Source organism: Podarcis bocagei (assembly GCF_964188305.1).
Source record: "Podarcis bocagei genome assembly, chromosome: 13".
Lineage (NCBI taxonomy): Eukaryota > Metazoa > Chordata > Lepidosauria > Squamata > Lacertidae > Podarcis > Podarcis bocagei.
The window spans coordinates 48,286,700-48,308,615 of record NC_138138.1 but is presented as its reverse complement, the minus strand read 5'-3'; the positions used below and the strand labels follow the sequence as shown (position 1 = coordinate 48,308,615).

At 40.2% G+C, this 21,916-nt stretch overlaps 3 protein-coding genes and 1 pseudogene across 4 annotated transcripts; all 4 read left to right on the top strand.

Moving 5' to 3' along the window:
• The first annotated feature begins 2,706 nt into the window (after window positions 1-2,706).
• LOC308572172 (olfactory receptor 6X1-like) lies at window positions 2,707-3,921 on the top strand. The gene has a single exon (XM_081168135.1). The coding sequence runs from the start codon at window positions 2,773-2,775 to the stop codon at window positions 3,715-3,717; it is 945 nt and encodes a 314-aa protein (XP_081024261.1). The 5' UTR covers window positions 2,707-2,772; the 3' UTR covers window positions 3,718-3,921.
• Window positions 3,922-7,292: 3,371 nt separating this feature from the next.
• Window positions 7,293-8,354, top strand: LOC308572177 (olfactory receptor 6X1-like; annotated as a pseudogene). Its single transcript has one exon. The product of its transcript is annotated as an olfactory receptor 6X1-like (transcript).
• Window positions 8,355-15,881: 7,527 nt separating this feature from the next.
• Window positions 15,882-16,832, top strand: LOC308571859 (olfactory receptor 6X1-like; the record flags this gene model as incomplete). The annotated part of the gene is made up of 1 exon (XM_081167471.1): window positions 15,882-16,832. One exon carries the CDS (start codon window positions 15,882-15,884, stop codon window positions 16,830-16,832), a length of 951 nt encoding a protein of 316 aa, XP_081023597.1.
• A 3,915-nt stretch (window positions 16,833-20,747) lies between these two features.
• Window positions 20,748-21,665, top strand: LOC308572188 (olfactory receptor 6X1-like; the record flags this gene model as incomplete). Its single annotated transcript, XM_081168154.1, has 1 exon — window positions 20,748-21,665. One exon carries the CDS (start codon window positions 20,748-20,750, stop codon window positions 21,663-21,665), a length of 918 nt encoding a protein of 305 aa, XP_081024280.1.
• Between the last annotated feature and the right edge of the window lie 251 nt (window positions 21,666-21,916).

The following is a 21,916-nucleotide window of genomic DNA, read 5'->3' as shown; positions in this document are numbered from 1 at the left end:
ATTGTCTACACTGGCTGCAGCTCTCCAGGGTTTCAGACTGGGGTTATCAGTAGCAGTCAGTGTGGTGGGGCAGAGCCACATTTCTTTTAATTCCCCTAACAGACACTTTGTGTAAATCGGGTCCTCCCTTAAAGCGGGCACGTGTTGCAGTGAGGCCTGGCAACCAAACCCTGTGTTGTGGGTGGGTACGATTGGATAGCCACAACACCTGATGGGTAGGTCCCTTGATGCAGGGTTTGATCAGGCCAATGGGAGGAGGCAAAATGGATCAAGGGACCTATATATATATATACCTATGCACATGACCCAGAGCTTCCTCTTTTGGCATGTGCATTGGGAACACCCACCCACCTCTCCCTATTTTGGGGGCTTTGTGCTTGACCTTGCTATGCCGTCGTCTGTTGTCTATCGTTGGGACAGGGGCACTGCAGGAATTTCCCCACTTGGCTGATTGGCTGGTGGCATTTGGGTTTCGCCTGCCACGTAGCAAATCGTTACAGCTTGTAAGGTTGTGGAAAGGCTCTGGTTCAGGTGATAGGGATGGGGGAACATTCCCACCATCCCTATGTGAAGGGCATTTCATTAAAGGAACCCAGGGACTCAGTGGTTTGGTCAACCCTGTGAGGGGATTGTGCCTGTGCCGGAGTCCAGGCGGACATCTGGGTGGTGGACATAGCCTGTTCCCGGCTTTCCGCCTATCCGGGTTTTCACCCTAGACTCACCAATGCTGGTGCCCTGGGTCAGCGCTATCTGCAACGGTGCAGAGAGCTAGTCGAACCAGAGCCTATGCAACCACTCACTTGCTGTAATCAATAAAGTGTGGCCTAAATTCTGCCAAAAACCAAACCAAAATTTGAGTCTTGTCTGAATTTATTTAAGGGGGAGGTTTAAAGGTCTGAACACGCAACATCTTGTCTGATGAAAATATGTTGAGATCTCAAACGCTTCTCACAGCTTGGTGACATTTTGCATGTGTCTACTAAAGATAGTGACCAGCTGTGGACTCTCTTCTCCTCCACACACTCTTATGAACCAACATGACCAACTTCACATTTTAGGCATTCTGAATATTATGTCAAACTGTAGATGGTTGTTTATTAAGCCAGCTGAGATTCCAAATATGGATATTTGCTCATCTGAAGAATACAGAAACACACACGTGCACACACAATCCAGCTTCACCAGGCTTCTGCCTGACATATTTTATCTAGAGAAAACTCTACATAACTCTGGTTTGATCTAGATTCATAAATAGTGAGAATACTCATGAGACAGCCCTTCCCCCTTGGACATCATTCTCATGAGAAATCATGCATATCCAACAAAACCATGTGTTATATTATGTTGAGAGACTTGACGAAATAGCCTCTCATGAGAAATGCTTGGCACATGGACAAATTGGTTGCTTGGAAGATCAAAGAAAATAAATGACCTGCTCAGAAGCCATCCTTTCTAATGAAGATTCTCTATTCCTGTGGAACTGTAGTAAGGATAAGCATTGTGTTATCATAGCAATTTAATCAAGTTGAAGCATTCATGTAGAACACAACTTTGTCATGTGATGGTGAAAATAGGTGCAAGATGGGGTCTAAAAAAGCCAAGAGGCATTGCAGCGGGTGTTATTCTTACAGAGTTTCAGCCTGTTGAATGTGTTGAAGACTTTCCTTTATTTTGTATGTCTCAATTGCTTTCATCTCCAGAATCATGAGACATTCTTTCCCACAATTGGAGTAGACATGTAATAAATCTTTTAAAAATAAGTAGAGTAGTGACATTTCTAATATATTGCATATACTGTCCTGGTTATTCATAAAGTTTTATGCACTACTAAAGACTTCCTTTTTTAAAAAAATAAATTTTATTCAAAATTATAACAAAACATATTTTCCAAAAACATATCCTTATTTCCCCCCCATTTTTCCTCCCCCGATAAAACCCATCCCCGCACCCCACCCCCCGACTTCCCTCAGTTCCAGTCTTTGGTTTCTCCAATAATGCTATTTTCTGCATGCTACAGAGTTGTATAAATCCTCCAACTGTTTAGCTTATTATTATCAGTAAAAAAATTGTGAATGTTTATTCAAAACCTGCCAAGGAGTCCAGTTCGCTTTGTTGCATCTTCAAATACTTTGTGAAAGGTTCCCATTCATCCTTAAAGTCACAGTTATCCTTATTTCGTAGTTTATGTGTCAGTTTTGCCAGTTCTGCATAGTCCATCAATTTTTCTTTTCATGATTCTTTAATCGGAGTTTCTTCAGTCTTCCATCCTTGTGCTACCAGAACTCTCACGGCTGTTGTCGCATACATGAAGATGTTTTTCAACTTTTGTTTTTAACATTTGTTAAAAAACCCGAGGCATTTTTGTTGGGGATTGTAGGGAAAGACCTGCCAAGACTTCCAACACCATGAAAAAGGAGCTACCATGAGCTATCGTTGAGTAACCAGGAAAAATGATAGAGGATTTCTTAGCTGATGGCGTAAAAGTGATGACAGAACTTTAAAACAAAATTCCATAAGGATCTATCTTCATTGATGGTAAGTTTATTTTCCTTCAGTGTTTCTGCCTATTATATTCAGGATGAATTGCTATTTTCTCCATATTTTACTATTTTTGACTCTTCACGTGGCTTTCCATTTGTCTTCTTTTGAAGCCTAGGCCAGTTTAATTCTGTCAATCTGGAAAAAATCATTATGTGTGTGTGTGTGTGTGTGTGTGAAGTTTTGGACATACTTTGAACCACCTCAGAGGATTATTGGAGTTGTTCTGCTGTGATGACCATATCAAATACCTCAACGGTAGATGAATTTATTCTACTGGGAATTCCTTTCTTCCATGAGCTACACAGTATCTTCTTTGCAGTAGGTTTATGTATGTACATTATAACTATCCTAGGAAATGGGTTCATCCCCATCATTGTAGTCATTGAACAAAAGCTTCAGACACCGATGTACAAATTCCTGAGCAATCTTGCTTTTCTGGAGATCTGCTACTCCACAACAGTTGTCCCTAAGTTACTACAAACACTAATAAAAGCACAAACCACTATTTGTTTCTATTGCTGCATGACTCAGAATCTGTTCCATTTTATTTTTGGTGGTACAGAGCTTTTAATCCTCACGGTGATGTCCTTTGACCGCTATTTGGCCATATGCAAGCCTCTTCAGTACCCCATGATTATGACCAAGAATGTTTGTATTCAGATGTCCTTGGCTACCTGGTATGGGTCATTCATCATTATGTTTCTTCAGTGTGCTATTATGTGGACGTTGCCATACTGTAAGTCCAATATCATTGACCACTTCTACTGTGATTTTGGCCCGTTGTTAAAACTAGCCTGTTCTGACACCAGCGTCAGTCAGTTACTGGGATTTATCAGTTCCATTGTGTTTGTCATCATGACCTTGATCTTCAACACAGTGTCCTACATCTTCATCATTTCCTCTATCCTTCGGATACCTTCAGTCAGGGGTCGCAAGAAGGCATTCTCCACCTGTACATCTCACCTGATTGTTGTTTCTATACTGTATGGAGCCTTGATCTTCATTTATGTCAGGTCCAATGTCCTTGCCCAATCTCGCCTGAGCAGAGTAGTAGCAGTTTTGAACACTGTCCTCATTCCAATGCTAAATCCTTTCATATATACAATAAGGAATGCAGACGTGAAAGCTGCTGTCAGGAGTGCTATCCATAAAAAGAGTGCGGCCCTCAAAAAATGATTTTTAAAATGTGCTTCCAAAAACTGGCTGGTAAAAGTTGTCTTGTGAGAATCCTGAAGATTGAGACATTAGTATTTGACATGGATGATGAGTGCAATGCTAGGGGCAAAGAAAATCTTAGCTTAGTGTTAAAGGTACACTGTAGGGTATGTTCAAAAATATAATGCACAATAATGGTAATATTATAATAGAATTTGCTGCATTATAGATCTTTCACTAATGCCAGCCATATTACAGTTATTACTAACTACGATTGCCAATGGTTGTGCTATTATGTCGTTTTTAATATTGGGTTGTATCCAAGGCTAGTTCTACTAAGAGGAGACCCATTAAGGTTAATGAACATGACTAACTTAGATTCATTAACTTCAGTGGGTGTACTCTAAGCAGAACTAGCATTCTGCTTGGCTGTACTCCTGGATCCATTGCTGTTGCTTGAAACTCAGGTAGCCTCAGTGGCTCGGAGTGCCTTCCATCAGCTTCAGCTGGTGGCCCAGCCTAACTTCTGTTGTCTGCTCTGGAAGCCTCTAGGTTACATTACTGCTATATATTATATGCGCAACTGCCTCTGAAGACAGCTCAGAAACTTCAGCTGGTACAGAATTTAGCAGCCAGGTTGCTCACTAGGGCAAGAAGAAGGCTGCCCTAAACAAACAAGCAAACACTTAAAACATCAATCAACATCTCCTTAGAATTTCAATCCCACACCAATATTCTGATGTTTGGTTCATGTTACCAAGTGAAGTCTTCAAGTAGTTTTAACACTGAGAGTTACTAATCTTCTATTGTTTCATGCTCTAAAGTGATGACATTTATTTTAAATCTGTTTTTATATTTTTGTATGAACTGAAAAACCTTTTAGACTTGAACAGTGCAGTGCAAATGTATGTAAACTGATTAAAGAATGTGTGTGTTTGTGCGACCCAAATTATTCAATTGTTGCTTGTTGTTGGATAGAATTATGGGACAACATAATTTGTTGAAAGATCCTTATTAAATCATGAAGGTGAACTTTTATTTAGTCATGACCTATGGATTGTTTTTATAAAAAGGAACAACAGCTCTGAAAACTAAACCTTATTGCTACTAATTAACTCAGGGGCTGGTGGGTGGAAATAGCATTGGTGGAAAACACCTCCCCTTCTCTATGGTCCCACCATGCCCCTAAAATGCCCCCTTTCATTAGGGTTGCCATATTTCAAAAAGTGAAAATCTGGACACAAATTCACTGCAACGATTTGTGACTGAACACTGCTTCCATAAGTCTTCTATTTTATCCAGGTGGAAATTACCATAGGTAATTATTTTTTTTATTGTTTGTTCTTTCTTCATCTAAATCATCTCACTCAACAAACAGGTGCTTTCCAGATGTTTTGCACTACAACTTTCAACAGCCCCAGTCAGCATGGCTGATGATCAGGGATAATGGGAGACATAGCCAAGGGGACCAGATCTAGGAAAGCTGTTCTAAAGTATTAGTTGGCCTTTATTAAGGAAGTCTTGAAATTCCCCAAATGGGTATTCAGCAGATGAGTAAGCCCCCTTCCCATCTGCCTTTCTCATGTGAGTTTGCAAAGTTCAATCTGCAGAAAACTTTCTACCTGTTAATGAATCTTGTTAATAGCCATTGGAGAACCCTGCATTATTGGAGGTTTGCCATGTCCCTTGAGAAACATGAAGACTCCTGTGTTCCAAGACATACTTAATAAAATGTATTTTAAGTCCCATGTTCAGAGATTTGGACAAGTGCTTCTTGTTAGAAAGTGGACAAATGGAACAATCAATTGCTTGGAAGACAAAAGTGAGCAAATAACCCCCAACCAAAGCTGTCCTTGATAGAAGAGAATGTATATTCTGGATAAGTTGTCAAGAAGGACAGCTTGTTACAAACTGACTGTACAAACGGTAACATTCAAACATTTTAGGAAAAACCTCCATTTGAATCATTTATCCCCATCCAAAACGTCTCTAAAAACAGAAAATGGAAGATGTACAGCAAAAACACTTAGGGGTGAGTGGAATCGCAATTATTTAAGTGTGGCTAATTTTACAAAATGTCAGTGTGGAAGCCCATTTGAAATTTGCTGAAGGTTGCCTTTTAGTGTTTTGGTTGTCAATTCTTTTTCCATTTATTTATTCGTTAATGGCTGGTTGCATTGTATTTTTCCTTCTTTTGCAGCACATTTCTTCTCCTAATTCAAAAACAGGAGGAATTTCCCATTATTAAAATAATCCACCTAACAGTAAGTAGTGATATTTTCAGTGTATGCAAATCATGTGAATATTTCACTAACACGAAAAGTGTCAGAGAACTTCAAAACTTTTGGTGTAAATTCAATGCCGTGGCCTTAACCCCAAACATCTCCTTAATTGTTGAAAATGTCTTTTTAACTTCCCTTGTGTCAACAAGTGTTTTTAGCAAGTAACCTGAACTCAGGTTACTCTCCACCAACCAGCATTACCAATAGCCAGGGATGACAGAAGTTGTCACTTCATTTGGTCTACAGACCATAAACATCAAATATGGTTGTAAAAGGGACATTCCCCACCACTGTTTTAAGGCGTTGTAAATTATATAACTGGATATTTATTATTTGTGTGTTTACTCAATTTATATCCTGTACTTCCAAAGCAAACCATAAGGTATCCATAAGCAACAAATTTGCTTAAAATGTTCTTAATTATTTGGTTAACAGTCTTTTTCTTTCTTTCTTTCTTTCTTTCTTTCTTTCTTTCTTTCTTTCTTTCTTTCTTTCTCTCTCTCTCTCTCTCTTCTATGTTTCCCTAGTCAAAAAGTCTGCTGTCTAAATATGAAAACAATAACATCTCAAGCTGCTGCATCTTTGAAAGTCCAATAAATCTACAATTTTGCTTGATATATCCTGCTGGTACTTCCAAGGAAGCTTTCCTTCATGAGTTCGTTTGTTCATTCTTTCCCTTCTTTCTAATGCTCCTTTCGAGATTTAATTAAAATGAATCACATTGAATCTATTTTAGAAGTTCTACTGCTATTTTGATCATCCTCACTTTAAATGACTTTTAACTGGTGGTACATAGTTAGGTAATTTTTTTTATAATAATAATAAACTTCCACTACAGAAATGCCATTCCCACCCACCCACCACCCAACATCCCTAGGCAGTCTAATTCTATATAAGCTTGTTGCTTGCATCCATCTATCACTGTGTTAGCAGCATCGAAGTGACCTCTATGGAGCACACGTTTAGGCAGTGTGTATGGAGGTCCTGGACTGCCCAGATGACAAGACCCCCTTCTCAGCTTCACTGATGTGGTCCAAAGGAAAGCAGAGTGATACGTTTGGCACCAGGTGCCTGCATAAGTTGCCAGAAGATGATGTACAAGGTGCCACCCAACCATTTTAGGGACTCCACTCTGGGTTTGTGTGGTGTTTTCTCCTTAGTATTTTCTGCTCCTGAAGATATCCTGCAAGGCAAAGGGGGTTTAGGATCAGAGTTGTCCTTCTCCTAGATGGAATTCAGGGTCCTTCTTATACATGGACATTTGGGATGTCCTCCAAGACACAGCTGAGGATTATTTGATGGTAATTTCCAGTGATGAATACATCAACAGTGACTGAATTTATCCTTCTGGGGTTTCCTTTACTACCTGATCTTCACAGAATCTTCTTCGTTGTGGGTTTATTCATGTATATCGTAGCCATCATTGGGAATGGCTGCATCCCCATCATTGTGGCCTTCATACCAAGGCTTCAGACACCAATGTTCATCTTCTTGAGCAACTTTGCCTTTCTGGAGATGTGCTACACCACTACAGTTGTACCTAAGTTGCTGCAGGCCCTTTTAGAAACACGGACCACTATTTGCTTCTATTGTTGTATGGCCCAGAACTTCTTCCACTTCACGCTGGGAACTACGGAGCTTTTTATCATCACGGCCATGTCATTTGACCGCTATTTAGCCATATGCAAGCCACTTCGGTACCCGATGATTATGACCCAACAATGTTTGTATTCAAATGTCCCTGGCCACCTGGTATGGGGGATTTATTATTGTGATTTTTCAGCTCCCCATCTTGTGGACGTTGCCGTTCTGCAGTTCTAATGTCATTGACCACTTCTACTGTGATTTTGGCCCCATGCTAAGCATAGCTTGTGCTGATACCACCCCCAGTCAGTTGCTGGAACTGTTGAGCTCCATCCTATTTATTCTCTCAACCTTCTCTTTAAACATTCTGTCTTATGTCTTTATTATCTCAACCATACTTCGCATACCCTCTGCTTTAGGGCGCAAGAAGGCATTCTCCACCTGTGTGTCTCATCTGATTGTGGTGTCTATTTTGTACGGTGCTCTCATCTTTGTGTATGTGAGGCCCAGCGTCCTGCACCCATCCCCAGGAACTAGGGTTGTAGCAGTCTTGAACACTATCCTCACCCCAATGTTGAATCCTTTCATATATACCATAAGGAACACAGAAGTGAAAGAGGCTGTCAGGAGTGCAATCCATAAAAAGAGGTGGACCCTGAAAGAAGGGATTTAAAATGCATTCCAAAGGGAAGAATTGGTGAAGTTCAGATTACTGATGGAATTATGCATATGGATTACTCCTCATTCCTATTTCTCTCATTAATCTCAATGAGAAGTGAGGTTCAAAGCAAATACCTTTTTTGGCATCACAGTATAAAACATTTAAAATCACTGGGATAATTAAAAGGACAAGGGTGAAGCTGTTGAAGATCATAAGAAATATTTTTTTTTAAAAAAAAATGTCCAGTAGCACCTTAGAGAGGAAGAAGAAGAGAAGAAGGGTTTGGATTTGATATCCCGCCTTTCACTCCCCTTCAGGAGTCTCAAAGCGGCTAACATTCTCCTTTCCCTTCCTCCCCCACAACAAACACTCTGTGAGGTGAGTGGGGCTAAGAGACTTCAAAGAAGTGTGACTGGCCCAAGGTCACCCAGCAGCTGCATGTGGAGGAGCGGAGACGCGAACCCAGTTCCCCAGATTACGAGACTACCGCTCTTAACCACTACACCACACTGGCTCTTAAGTTTGTTCTTGGTATAAGCTTTCGTGTGCATGCAAACTTCTTCAGGTATCTATATTGGCTGCCTCAGACCAACATGACTACCTACCTGAATTGAAGATCATAAGGTGACACTGTGATCGTGTGCACTTATACATTCTGCTTCACCCTGTCTGTTCCCTGAAAGGATGGTTCGTTAGGAACCCTTTCAGGTAAAATTATGGCTAAAAAGGAAGCTACTAAAGCAGTGGTATCTTTGTCCTGATTTGCCAGGAAAAACCTCGTTTGCCTTCTTCTTGGAGTTATAGGCCGGAGCGCCAACATTTTGCTCAGCATCAGTTGGCGAGGTCTACTGTGTAGAGAGCAATCTAAGAGAATATGTTCCGCTGAATCAGGTACTTCTTGGTTGCAGGCACACCGACAGGCTTGATATGGAGTATGTGATAATCTGCCTTTGGTCACTGCAGAAGGGAAAGCAAGTGAGGTTTTTCCTCCTAGCTCTGCTAAAAATACAAACAAATCCTGAAAAGTATATGCGTTGTTACAAATATTTTTATATGAATGACATTATGTATACTGTATATTACACACACACACACACACACACACACACACACTATAAAAACAGCACAAAAATTATATACAACAATGTCTATAGCTATATGAAAAAATTAGGCATCAATATGTTTATTCAGTTATGAATAATAAATATAGCACAGCATATTATTTGTATTATGTGTGTAATGTATTGATTTTTGTGTATACCTTGCCATATAATTAGTCTCAAGGGGTGGGTGGGTATTTAAAAATGACAATGCAGTAGTATTTTGGGTGCAAGTGGACACTTGATATTAAGAGGTGGTCCAAGACAAGCAAAACTTGATAGAGTCAGAACCACCGAATGCCATGAGTAAATTCATTTTGAATAGATTTGCCTCCACTCTTATGCAAATTGAGAAAGAAGCAGACTAGTGGCTTATACACACCTCCTTTTGCTTTGCCACCTTCCCCCTGGGGAAACCCAATTTTTTTAGTGCTGAATCGGAACAAAGAACGATAGGGTTTTCTGCAGATTGCAGTTTGTTCTGGTATAGCACTAAAGAACAGATTTTTCCAGGGGAGAGCAATTGGGACAAAGGCAAAACTGTTCAGACCCATGCCTAGAAAGAGGCAAACTGCTTGTACAAGGCCCAACAAAAAAGAAGAGTAGATAAGCCCTTTTGTGGGAGAGGGAGGGAATAGGGAGACTAGAAACAGAACCCTATGGAAAGGAGGAAGGTGCCTTACACTAAGTCAGGCCATCTAGCTCACAACTGTCTACACTGGCAGCAGCTCTCCAGGGTTCAGAAAAGAGTCATCCTCCCAGCCCCAACTGGGTTAACCTAGAGTTTTGTGGGGAATCATTCCGAAAACTGGTGATGTGTACAGTGGTGACCCGCAAGACGAATGCCTCGCAAGATGAAAAACTCGCTAGACGAAAGAGTTTTCCGTTTTTTGAGTCGTCCCGCAAGACGAATTTCCCTATGGGCTTGCTTCGCAAGACGAAACGTCTTGTGAGTTCTTGTGAGTTTGTTTCCTTTTTCTTAAAGCCGCTAAGCCGCTAAGCCGTTAATAGTCGCTAAGCCGTTAATAGCCACTAAGCCGCTAATAGCTGCTAAGCCGCTAAGCCGCTAATAGCCGTGCTTCGCAAGACGAAAAAACCACAAGATGAAGAGACTCGCGGAACGGATTAATTTTGTCTTGCGAGGCACCACTGTAAAGAGATACCCCAGGGGAAAGGAGTAATAATAGGCTGCCAATGAGCATCACAGCTGAGAGCTTCCTTGATTGATAGGCAGGTTCGGTTGAGTGGAGGGGGGGGTACCAGATGTATAGAGGGAAGGGAGAAAACCTTTATGAAAATATTAATAATGCAAGAGAGCAAGAATTCACAGAATGAATCACAGGTACCCTGATGCTGAAGAAAGGAGCATGAAACTTTAACCAAGTGAATTACAGCTGGAGCTTGGAATAATAATAATAATAATAATAATAATAATAATAATAATAATAATAATATTTATACCCAGCCCATCTGGCTGGGTTTCCCCAGCCACTCTGGGAGGCTTCCAACAAAATATTAAAATACAATAATCTATTCAACATTAAAAGCTTCCCTAAACAGGGCTGCCTTCAGATATCTTCTAAGAGAGAGGAGAAAGCAACACACACAAACAAAAACACAACACACACACACACACACACACACACACACACACACACAATAGAGCATATGTGTGGCAGGAGAACATAAAAGAGAAATTTGTACAAACCTAAGGGGAAAAAATACAAGAAAACGAAGAGAAAATGGCTCCTTCCATTTGCAGAAGGGCTCTGCTGAATAATAATCCAAAACATCTGAAGGACATCCATTTGGGGATCACTGTCCTAGAAGAAGGGTTGTTTACCTTTAATTAATTCTCATTGGAATTAATGTATAACTATACCAAGATTTCTGTGGGGAGAAGGGAATGGAGGTAAATGGAAGGGCAGAAATATCACACTATAGCGATATTAATACCTATGGCCTTAAGCAATCAATAGGTTCTTGGGGGTGTAATATCCCATGAGAAATTCTTGGAAAGTGAACAAATAGGGCATTTGGAATATTGAATACAATAACGATCCCTCCAGAAGTCATGTTTATCAAGATGATTCTGAATCCAGCTAAGAGACAGCGCAAAATAGACACCAGATTTCTTTTGTAGTTGAATGAGATTGAACAAGCTTTTGACCTCTGGGATATTGTGGATTAAGGCAAAGCATCTTCACTGTGTTGTCATTTTCACTACAGAATTTTAGCAAAAGGTAAGACTATGTCCTTTTCAAGCAGGATGCTCGCTGCCAAGCATGCTGTCTGTCTTTTTTTAATGCCGTCCCTTTCTGTTCAGCTTTCTAGCAGGTGCTTTCCTTTCACATTGCTTTCTCCTTATTTATTTGCCTCTCCTATTTCTTGCTCCCTTTTCTATTTTTTCCATTTCCCCCCTTTCTTCCCCTTTTCGATCTTCTCCCCTCTTTCTACCTCCTGTCTCTTCCCCCCATTTTGTTGTGATCTTCTCCTTTCCTTCCTTCCATTCTGATCAACAGCCTCAAATTCTTGTGGGTTTTGCCTCCAACCAAGCTGATATAGGCAGATTTCAAGGTATATGTGAGAGAGGAAGAGAGAGAGTAGGATATGCAGAATAATAATATGCAAATTTTCTCTTAGGACCCACATAGGTCAATGAGGTTTACTCTAAACCAAAATTACAGTAGAAGGAAGGAAGGGGAGGAGGGCGGGGAGATAGATAAAGGGGTGAATTGAATTAGCAATCTTAAAGATGCAACAATACAGTAATGGGTTGGGGTGACATTCAGGCTTTGCATTTCCACTGGCACTGTTTCCATCAACTACCTCCCTAATATTACTTTTAAAGCAGTCATGAACAAATCTGATTGATTTAAATACTTTATTGTGGGCTGGGGCATATTTTGGCCATTCCTAAATTTGATTATACGTTAACTGAAAAGCTCCAGTTGATACAACAACATTTTTTTTTCCAAGTGAATTTTTATTGTTTTGCTTACATATTCTTTTCCAACAAATTGTAATAGCACCATACATTCCCTTTGACTCTGCCGAGTCACAACCCCCCTCCCTCCCCACAACTGGTATATTTATTCTCTTTCCATCACACACATCATTCTCAAATTAGTACTATTATACATTGGAGGTATTATGTCAATCCTGCTAGTGTCTTGACCTCTTTACAATTCTTCTTTAAATATTCAATAAATTTCATAGAATCATAGAATCATAGAGTTGGAAGAGACCACAAGGGCCATCGAGTCCAACCCCCTGCCAAGCAGGAAACACCATCAGAGCACTCCTGACATATGGTTGTCAAGCCTCTGCTTAAAGACCTCCAAAGTAGGAGACTCCACCAGACTCCTTGGCAGCAAATTCCACTGTCGAACAGCTCTTACTGTCAGGAAGTTCTTCCTAATGTTTAGGTGGAATCTTCTTTCTTGTAGTTTGGATCCATTGCTCCGCTTCTCTGGAGCAGCAGAAAACAACCTTTCTCCCTCCTCTATGTGACATCCTTTTATATATTTGAACATGGCTATCATATCACCCCTTAACCTCCTCTTCTCCAGGCTAAACATGCCCAGCTCCCTTAGCCGTTCCTCATAAGGCATCGTTTCCAGGCCTTTGACCATTTTGGTTGCCCTCCTCTGGACACGTTCCAGTTTGTCAGTGTCCTTCTTGAATTGTGGTGCCCAGAACTGGACACAGTACTCCAGGTGTGGTCTGACCAGAGCAGAATACAGTGGCACTATTACTTCCCTTGATCTAGATGCTATACTCCTATTGATGCATCCCAGAATTGCATTGGCTTTTTTAGCTGCCGCAGTTATTTTGGTATCTTTGATCTCCCTGGTCCTGGATCCTCCCTGACAGTTTGGCAAGTTCTGCATATTCTGTCAACTTCGCCTGCTACTCCTGGATGGTTGGTAAATCTTGTACTTTCCATCTTTGGGCCAGAAGGGTCCTCGCGGCAGCTGTAGCATACATGAACAAATTTTGTTCCTATTAAGCCTAATAGACACGCTTCTGGTCTTTTGGGGAAAGTATATCTAAATATTTTTTTGAGTTCATTATAAATTGATTCCCAAATTTTTTTTACCTAATCGCAGGTCCACCACATATGGAAATAGTCCCATCTGCCTTTTTGCATTTCCAACACTTTTTTTCCCCCTATACATTTTAGCTAGTTTTACTGGCGTCAAATGCCATCTATACATCATTTTTAGCAAGTTTTCCTTTAAAGCCATGCATCCTGTGAATCTCAAACCCTCCTTCCATAATCTTTTCCACGCATCCAATTCAATGTTATGCCCAATATCAATTGCCCATTTTATCATTGATTCCTTTACTTCTTTGTCTTTTGTATACCATTCTAGCAATAAACTATACATTCTTGATAAAATATTATCTTTACAGTCTATTAACTCGATTTGGAATTTCGATTTATTATCATCGAACCCATTTCTCTTTTTGTCTTCCTTTAATAAATCACTGATCTGATGGTATTGCAGCCACGCTGCTAACTTCTTTTCAATTTGATCATATGGTTTGAGCTTTATCCCTTGGGCTGTTTTCCTAGGAATATCCTCATATGTTACTCTTTCCCCTTCCATGTTTACTTTTTTTGTTGTCAGCACCTCAATTGGTGATATCCACCACAGTGTCTTTCTTTCCAGGAGGTTTTTATTCCGATCCCATACTTCATATAAAGATTTCCTAATCACATGGTTTAGAAAACCTTTATGTACCTTTACTTTGTTGTACCATAGGTACGAATGCCAACCATATCTATTGTCGTGGCCCTCTAGATCTAATAGGTCAGTGTTTTCTAAGGTCAACCAGTCTTTTAACCATACCAAGCACGAAGCTTCATAATATAAAGTCAGGTCTGGTAAATCAAAACTTCCTCTCTCTTATCTACTAGTATCTTCATTTTTATCCTTGGCCTTTTCCCCTGCCAGACAAACTTTGCTAAGTTTTTTTGCCAATCCTTAAATTGTCTTATCCCTTTTACCACTGGTATTGCTTGAAATAAAAATAACAGTCTAGGGTAGTATATTCATTTTTATCACTGAGATTCTGCCTAATAATGACAATTTTAGTCTACTCCATATATCCATATCTTTCTTAATTTCTTTCCATACCACCTCATAGTTGTCCTTGTACAGGTTTATATTTTTTGTTGTCATCCAAATTCCTAAATATTTTATTTTTTTAGCTATTGCGATTCCTGAGTCTACTTGTAATTCTTCCATCTCTTCTTTCTTCAAATTTTTTGCTAGCATTTTCGTCTTGTTTTTGTTAAGTTTAAACCCTGATACCTTCCCAAACTCTTCCATTCTTTTTATTGCCTCTTTCACACTTTGTCTTGGTTCTTCCAACGTTAAGACTAGATCATCTGCGAAGGCTCTTAACTTAAATTATTTTCGTCCCACCTTAATGCCTCTGACTTCTGATGATTCTCTTAACTTCTTATTCAAGACCTCTAGGACTGTAAGCAAGGGAGACAAAGGGCATCCCTGCCTAGTACCTTTAGTTATCTCAAAGGTATCTGATATGTTGTTATTAATTATTAACTTTGCTTTTTGGTCCGAATAAATCGTGTCAATACCTCTCAAAAAAATTTCACCAATTCCTAGTACTTTTAAGTTTTCTTTCATGAAATGCCAAGAAACATTATCGAACACTTTTTCCGCGTCTATGAACAATAGTACTGCCTGTTTCTCATTTCTGACTTCAAGATATTCAATTATATTTATCAGGTTTCTTACGTTGTCCCTTAGTTGCCTCCCCGGCAGAAATCCTGTTTGGTCCTTGTGTATCACCTTATTTAACACCATTTTTAGTCTATTCGCTAGTATATCTGCAAATAGCTTATAGTCGTTATTCAATAACGAAATTGGTCTGAAATTTTTTACATCTAATATATCCCCCTCTTTCTTCGGGATCAGTGTAATATAAGCTTCTTTCCAGGTGTTTGGCATCTTTCCTTCTCTTAAGATTTAATCATTACTTCACTTAGAACAGGTGTCAGGTATTGCGATAGTGTTTTATAATACTTTGCTGAGATACCGTCCGGTCCTGGGGCCTTCCCTATTTTCATTCTTTTTATTGCCTTCGTGACCTCTTGTTCTGTTATCTCCTGGTTAAGCATTCTTTTTTCTTCTTCTGAGATTTGATGTAGTTTATGGTCATGGATATACTTTTCTATTCTCTTATTGTCTTCTTTATCTTTCCTATAAAGATCTCTATAGAATCTCTGGAATACTTTTCTAATTTCTTTCGGGTCCTCAATCATTTTATCCCCATCTTTTATTTTACAAATTGTGTTCTGTTTTTGTCTTGTTTTTATTTGCCAGGCCAAGAATCTCCCAACTTTGTTGGCCGACTCAAAAAAAAATTGTCTCATGGTTTTTATTTTCCAGTTGATACAACAACATTTATCTTTCACTGTAAAAAAGCGAGGACATCCTGATAAATAGACGTTCACTCCAAAATATCTGAATACGTATTTCTTTGTTTTTTCCTACACCCCCAGTTTTTTCCTACACCCCCATGGAGGTGATGAATGCATCGACAGTGACTGAATTTATTCTGCTGGGGATCCCTTTTCTCCATGAATTACATGGAGTGTTTTTTGTAATTGGTTTATTCATGTACATCATAGCCATTGTAGGCAATGGGTTCATCCTCATCATTGTAACCATTGAGCCAAGACTTCAAACCCCAATGTACATTTTCCTGTGCAATCTTGCATTTCTGGAAATCTGCTACACAACAACCGTTGTACCAAAAATGCTGCAAACACTTTTGCAGAAAAAGACTGCCATTAGTTTTGCTTGCTGTATGGCCCAGGGATTTTTCCACTTCATCCTGGGTAGCACAGAGCTTTTCATCCTCACAGCTATGGCTTTTGACCGCTATTTGGCCATATGCAGGCCACTTCAGTACCCAATGATTATGACAAAGCATGTTTGCATTCAGATGTCTTTTGCCACCTGGTATGTAGCATTCATAATTATGTTTCTTCAGTCCATCATTGTGTGGAGGCTGCCTTTCTGTGGGTCCAACATTGTTGACCATTTCTACTGTGATATAGGTCCCATCTTAAGCCTAGCCTGTACAGATACCCACTTGATTGAATCTCTGGGACTGTTGACCTCCATCCTGATTGTCATCATGACCTTGATCCTCACTGCAGTGTCTTACATCTTCATCATCTCCACCATCCTCCGCATACCTTCAGCCACAGGGCGTAAGAAGACGTTCTCCACTTGCACGTCTCACCTGATTGTAGTGTCCATGTTGTATGGAGCCCTTGTCTTCATGTACGTGAGACCCAACGTTCATTCCTCATCTCGTCTATCAAGGGTAGTGGCGGTTCTGAACACTACCCTCATTCCAATGCTGAACCCTTTCATATACACAATCAGGAACAAAGAGGTCAAAGAGGCAGTCCGGAGCGCAATCCACAAGAGAAGAGGATTTCTCAAGTGCGACTTTTAAAAATATATATTCCAAACTATGCACATTTATGGTGTGGTGGTTGCAGATTTATGCTTGCTTTTTAATTTTGTGTCTATATAAAGCCTATTATTAATAAATCAACAAAATGCAAGGTTGGTAGGCAACTTTCCTGATGTGAGATTTCAAACACTGAGACACAATTATGCAGAGCCATCATTTCAGGTTTCAGGTTTTGGGTGGATTGGGGCAAAGCTATTTCTATGTCCACTTACAAAATTCTCAGCAAGGCACTCTGAGCATATATTCAAGATTTGATTGTAACCCCCACCCCCCCCAAAAAAACTCACCTACCGTTTAATATCTGCTGTAGTTACTCTTTTGCACCTTGTAATAAGATTGGAGAGTTACAGTAGCAATACTCATTAGGTAGTCACTCTTCTTTAAAGCAAAGTTCTGTTTTTGACTCATTTATCTTGTGCAAAAATAAGTCAATTTAATAGTACAATGCTACATATGTCAACTCAAAACTAAGAACCATTGTTTCCAATTTAACTTATTCTCATGCAAGTGTGTCTTAGGGGGAGTGAAGCAGTCCAAGACCCTTGAGCCAAACTGGGTAGCCTCCAAATTAGCCCAAGCTGAATTGAGCTATTCTACCAATCTTCAAAATGGCTTCTGAATGGAGTCTTCTGATTAGCACAGAATAGATAGTCATGTTCTCCAGTGGCCTCCTTATCCCTCCCATTTATGCTTAAAAAATGATTCCACCATACGTTTTTCTGAAGTGAAAGTCGCCAGCTGCCCTCAGTAACATCTGTCATTATTTTCAGCAGTGTGATTTTAGATAACAGAAGGAAGAATATCCTGACCAATGGAAGGAGCATTCACACCTAATTTGAGACCCAGCTGAGACAAAATGGAGGACTTACAGTGGTGTATCTCAGGCTGAGCTGAGGAACTTCAGTCAGTGTAGCCATGGCTGAGCTCAAACTCAACCAGAGACCAACCTCTGCTTATCCCAGTGAATCTTAGGGTGTAGTCCTATGGCACAATCTACCAAGATGAGCATCTTAGGACGCAGTGGCTCTCTGGCTCAGAAAGTTTATTCCCAGATCAGCTGCACTCAACCAGCATTCAGCTCCCAACCTTAGCTCAGCCCAAGATAAGCCATCACAACTTGTTCCTCCTTGCTCAGCCACACCTTTACCTCTCTGCAACCTGATGGTGTGGGGAAGTGCTTGTGGTCTGAGGAAGAAGGACAGCTTCTGGACCCAGGAGGTTCCCTAGTGCTGCTTTGAAGGATGACCAACTAACTTCCTCCCAACTAATGAACATTTGCATGTCTCACTAGGTTGATTTAAAAAAGAAACAACAAAAATCAACCACACACTGCAAGCTTATTTCCCATGGAGATGCTTTCTGTAGAGCTTCCTCATACCCCGTCAGACCACCTTCCCATTGAGCTCAGTATTGCTTATTGACAGCAGCTATCCAGGGTTTCAGGCAAGGGTAGCCTTATCAGCCATATCATAAATGCTGATTTATGTATGCTTGTATCTGATTCTACTATGAAGTAGCTAATCATGCTTTGTCAATGGTTGCTGAAAAAGACTGCATATGGAAATTGGAATCAACATTCCCTCTGGCACTCGTGGACACCGTAACACCCAGAGACATCTTCCTTGTAACTTACCGATGCCTCTTGCCCCTCCTGTTATTTCCATTGCTGTTGATGCCTTTTTGTTTGTTGAGTGGGTATCCAATTATTATTATTTTTTGGTGGGGGAGTTCCTAATTTTTTGTATGTTTAGGTATGGATGTGGGGACTTTATAGGTGTTTTTTTCTGTTGGGGGGGAACGATATTCCTGGAATCACTATTTTCTATTCTGTGAAAGGGATATTTTGTAGCACCCAAGGCAGTTTCTTAGTTTTCCCAGTATGTCCCTGGGTCCCAAAAAGTTTGGGAATCCCTGCATATATTCATGTGCTACAAATCTCAAATGGGGAGGGATGTCAGGGCAAGTCTAGGGCTGAACACACTTAAGATTCTTCCTTCAATCAGAAGCATGGCATTGCCAATGCAAAAAAAAGCCCCATCACAAATAATAAAACAACAATTTGCTTCTGCCCAAAGAATGGAGGATTGGCCATACTCCTTTGTGCCTCATTAGGTTGCAGTGAACCATTGTTGATTAGTAATTCATTATATTCCCTATTGTGGCTGAAGCCAAGCAGGCATTCATTTTGAATTTCTTTGGCAGTCTGCACAACATTGGTTGTGAGCCTTTTTGCTAGCCATGAGGGCGTTTGTCATTCATAAAACTGAATGGAACCATTTCCTTTTTATATACTGCATGTCTGCTCCTGATTACACTGTGTGCAACCCTGGAAAACCTACACATTGACCTGGGTCGGAACTTACACTCACTTGGTGTTTTAATTATTATTTAAAAAACCAACCCAGTGAAGCAGTAGCTAATTGTGCTTTATCTTGTAACATTATAATCCCCTGGGTTAAGTAAAACATAGATTCAGCTTTAATAACTATATTGCTTGATCAGTTACTTAAAACATTGCGAATCACTTGATGGGTTCTTCTTCTGAGGTCTTACACAAGTTTTCTTTGCCTTGGACATCTGAAAGATTCTTAAAGAAGAAGAAATGCTAAGTACAAAAAGGGATGTGAGTATTCTCTCCTGCTTTGTGGGTGATCCACATTAATTGTTGTCATTATATTAACTGAAATGCGTTATATGGAACATGTGGCAGATTTAAGATGTTCTTCCTTTTAAACTTTATGTCTTACAGCTTGAGGGGGCTGAATATTCAGATAAATTTGGATTAAGTTTTAATGGTTTTAGATATTTAGCATTTCTTTAATTACATGTTTTCTTGTTTGCTACCCTGGGCTAATACTAATATTAACACTAATACTACTTGTAATAAGCCATGCAACCATACTGGTGCATCTAAAACCTTTTTCCAGGATCCAACCCAATAAAACTTCAGATATTTTCTCGTTCGGGGAATGTCATTTACCTTCACAAGATGACATGAAAAACTATCAGCTAGGATAGTTCATACAGTAGATTGCAAATGACTCCACCTAGCAAAAGGTTTCAGGCAAGTCATCTCCAAATATTGTCATATTTATTGCACTTCAATTTTCCCAAAATGTTTCATTCAATGTTTCCCAAAAGATACAACTCCCACACCCTCCCACCTCAATATACATAACTTCTCCATATTCCCAACAAGGTTTTCAATTCAAAGAATCCAAAATGCAGGTTATTTTTACTCTACTCACCATGGGCATTTTTAAATGGCAGGTAGGGGAGAATTCAACACACTATTACAAATGTTCAGTCTGTGCAAGCATATAAGTTTGCCAGATAAAATGACCCCTGCTCCTCTTGTGTGCTATTCTGGGGGGTGTCCGAACTGTTCCCAGAGTCAGTTTCAGACTGAGGCATAGTGGGGAGGACTCATGAGGAGAGGGGAGGGGAAAACAACCTATTGCGCTGTGCTCCCACGCACAAAATTCATTGGATGAATCCCACCATTAATGTTTTGATGTCACACTGCACATTTACTTCTTTTGAATATGACTGCCAAAGATTCATCCATTGAAAGCTCAAAAACTGTACCCTGGAACAAACTTGGATTACTATTTAGTTGTTTTTTTCTTAATTATTTACATGTGTTTTATCTTGTATCTTATTCTGTCAACCTTCTGAGATCTTGTGATGAAAGGTGCTATATAAATTTAATAAATATGGATTGCTCCTGCTAAAATCTACTGAGCTTAATCATGTCAATGAACCCTGTGTCATCTTCTTGCTCTCCCTCTGCATTCTTGTAGGAGTCCTTTTGCTAGTTTTAAAAATTGCCTAATCCTTTTGCTCGTTCATTTGTTCATTCACATGTTTTTCTTCCTAAGACATGAGTCAAATATGGCAAATGACACATCAGTGCATGAGTTCGTTCTTCTGGGCTTCCCAACTCTTCGGCGGTGGCACCTGTCACTGTTTGTACTCATCCTTGTCATATACATTCTCACCTTGGCAGGGAACGGCCTCATCATCATCATCGTGAGAGTCAGCAAGCAGCTCCAGACCCCAATGTATTTCTTCCTGAGCAATCTTTCTTTCCTTGAGATCTGGTACACAACCACTGTCATCCCTAAAATGCTGGAGACCTTCCTGATAGCCAGGACCACTATCTGCCTCCATTGTTGCGTGGTACAGTCCTTCTTCCACTTCTTCCTTGGCATCACTGAATTTCTCATCCTCTCCATCATGTCCTTTGATAGATACATTGCCATATGCAAACCTTTACATTACACCACAATTATGACCAAAAACCTCTGCTTACTGTTGACACTGGGTTCCTGGTCACTGGGATTTGTAGTTATCTTCAGTCAGGCAGCTTTGATACTGAAATTGCCATTTTGTGCTGGCAACACCATTGACCATTACTACTGCGACGTTGGCCCCATTTTGAAATTGGCCTGTGCAGACACCAGCCTCATTGAATTCCTTGGTTTGTTGGGGACAGCCAGCATAATCCCAAGTTCCTTTCTCTTCACTGTGGTCTCCTACATCTACATCATCTCAACCATTTTGAGGATTCCTTCCAGCAAGGGACGACAGAAAGCCTTCTCCACTTGCGCTTCCCATCTCACGGTGGTCACCATATTTTATGGAGCTGTTCTCTTCATGTACTTGAAGCCCACGGCACACTCCTCCATCCACAGCAACAAAGTGGTCTCTGTTCTCAACACGGTATTAACCCCATTGCTGAACCCTTTCATATACACCATACGGAATAAAGAGGTGAAATCTGCCTTGTGGAAAGCTATAACAAAGTGAAGTGCCGCAGGGAGTAGCTGGTGGCAGTATTGTGATATATTTTCCAGCTGTGGTTCTGTATTTCCAGAATGATTTTAGTAGTAACATATTTTACATGTTTGCTTGGTGTTTTCAGTGGGGATTGGACAGCTTTGCCTGCCCCCTTGATATGGTCACAAGCACAAGATAAGACTGTGTCTGCATTCCTTGAAATGTCAGGAGTGCTCTGACATATGTCAGGAGTGCTCTGACATATGTCAGGATTGCTCTGA

Excerpts from the sequence above, each read along its gene's own strand:
- LOC308572172 (XM_081168135.1), top strand. The coding sequence starts at position 2,773 with ATGACCATATCAAATACCTCAACGGTAGATGAATTTATTCTACTGGGA.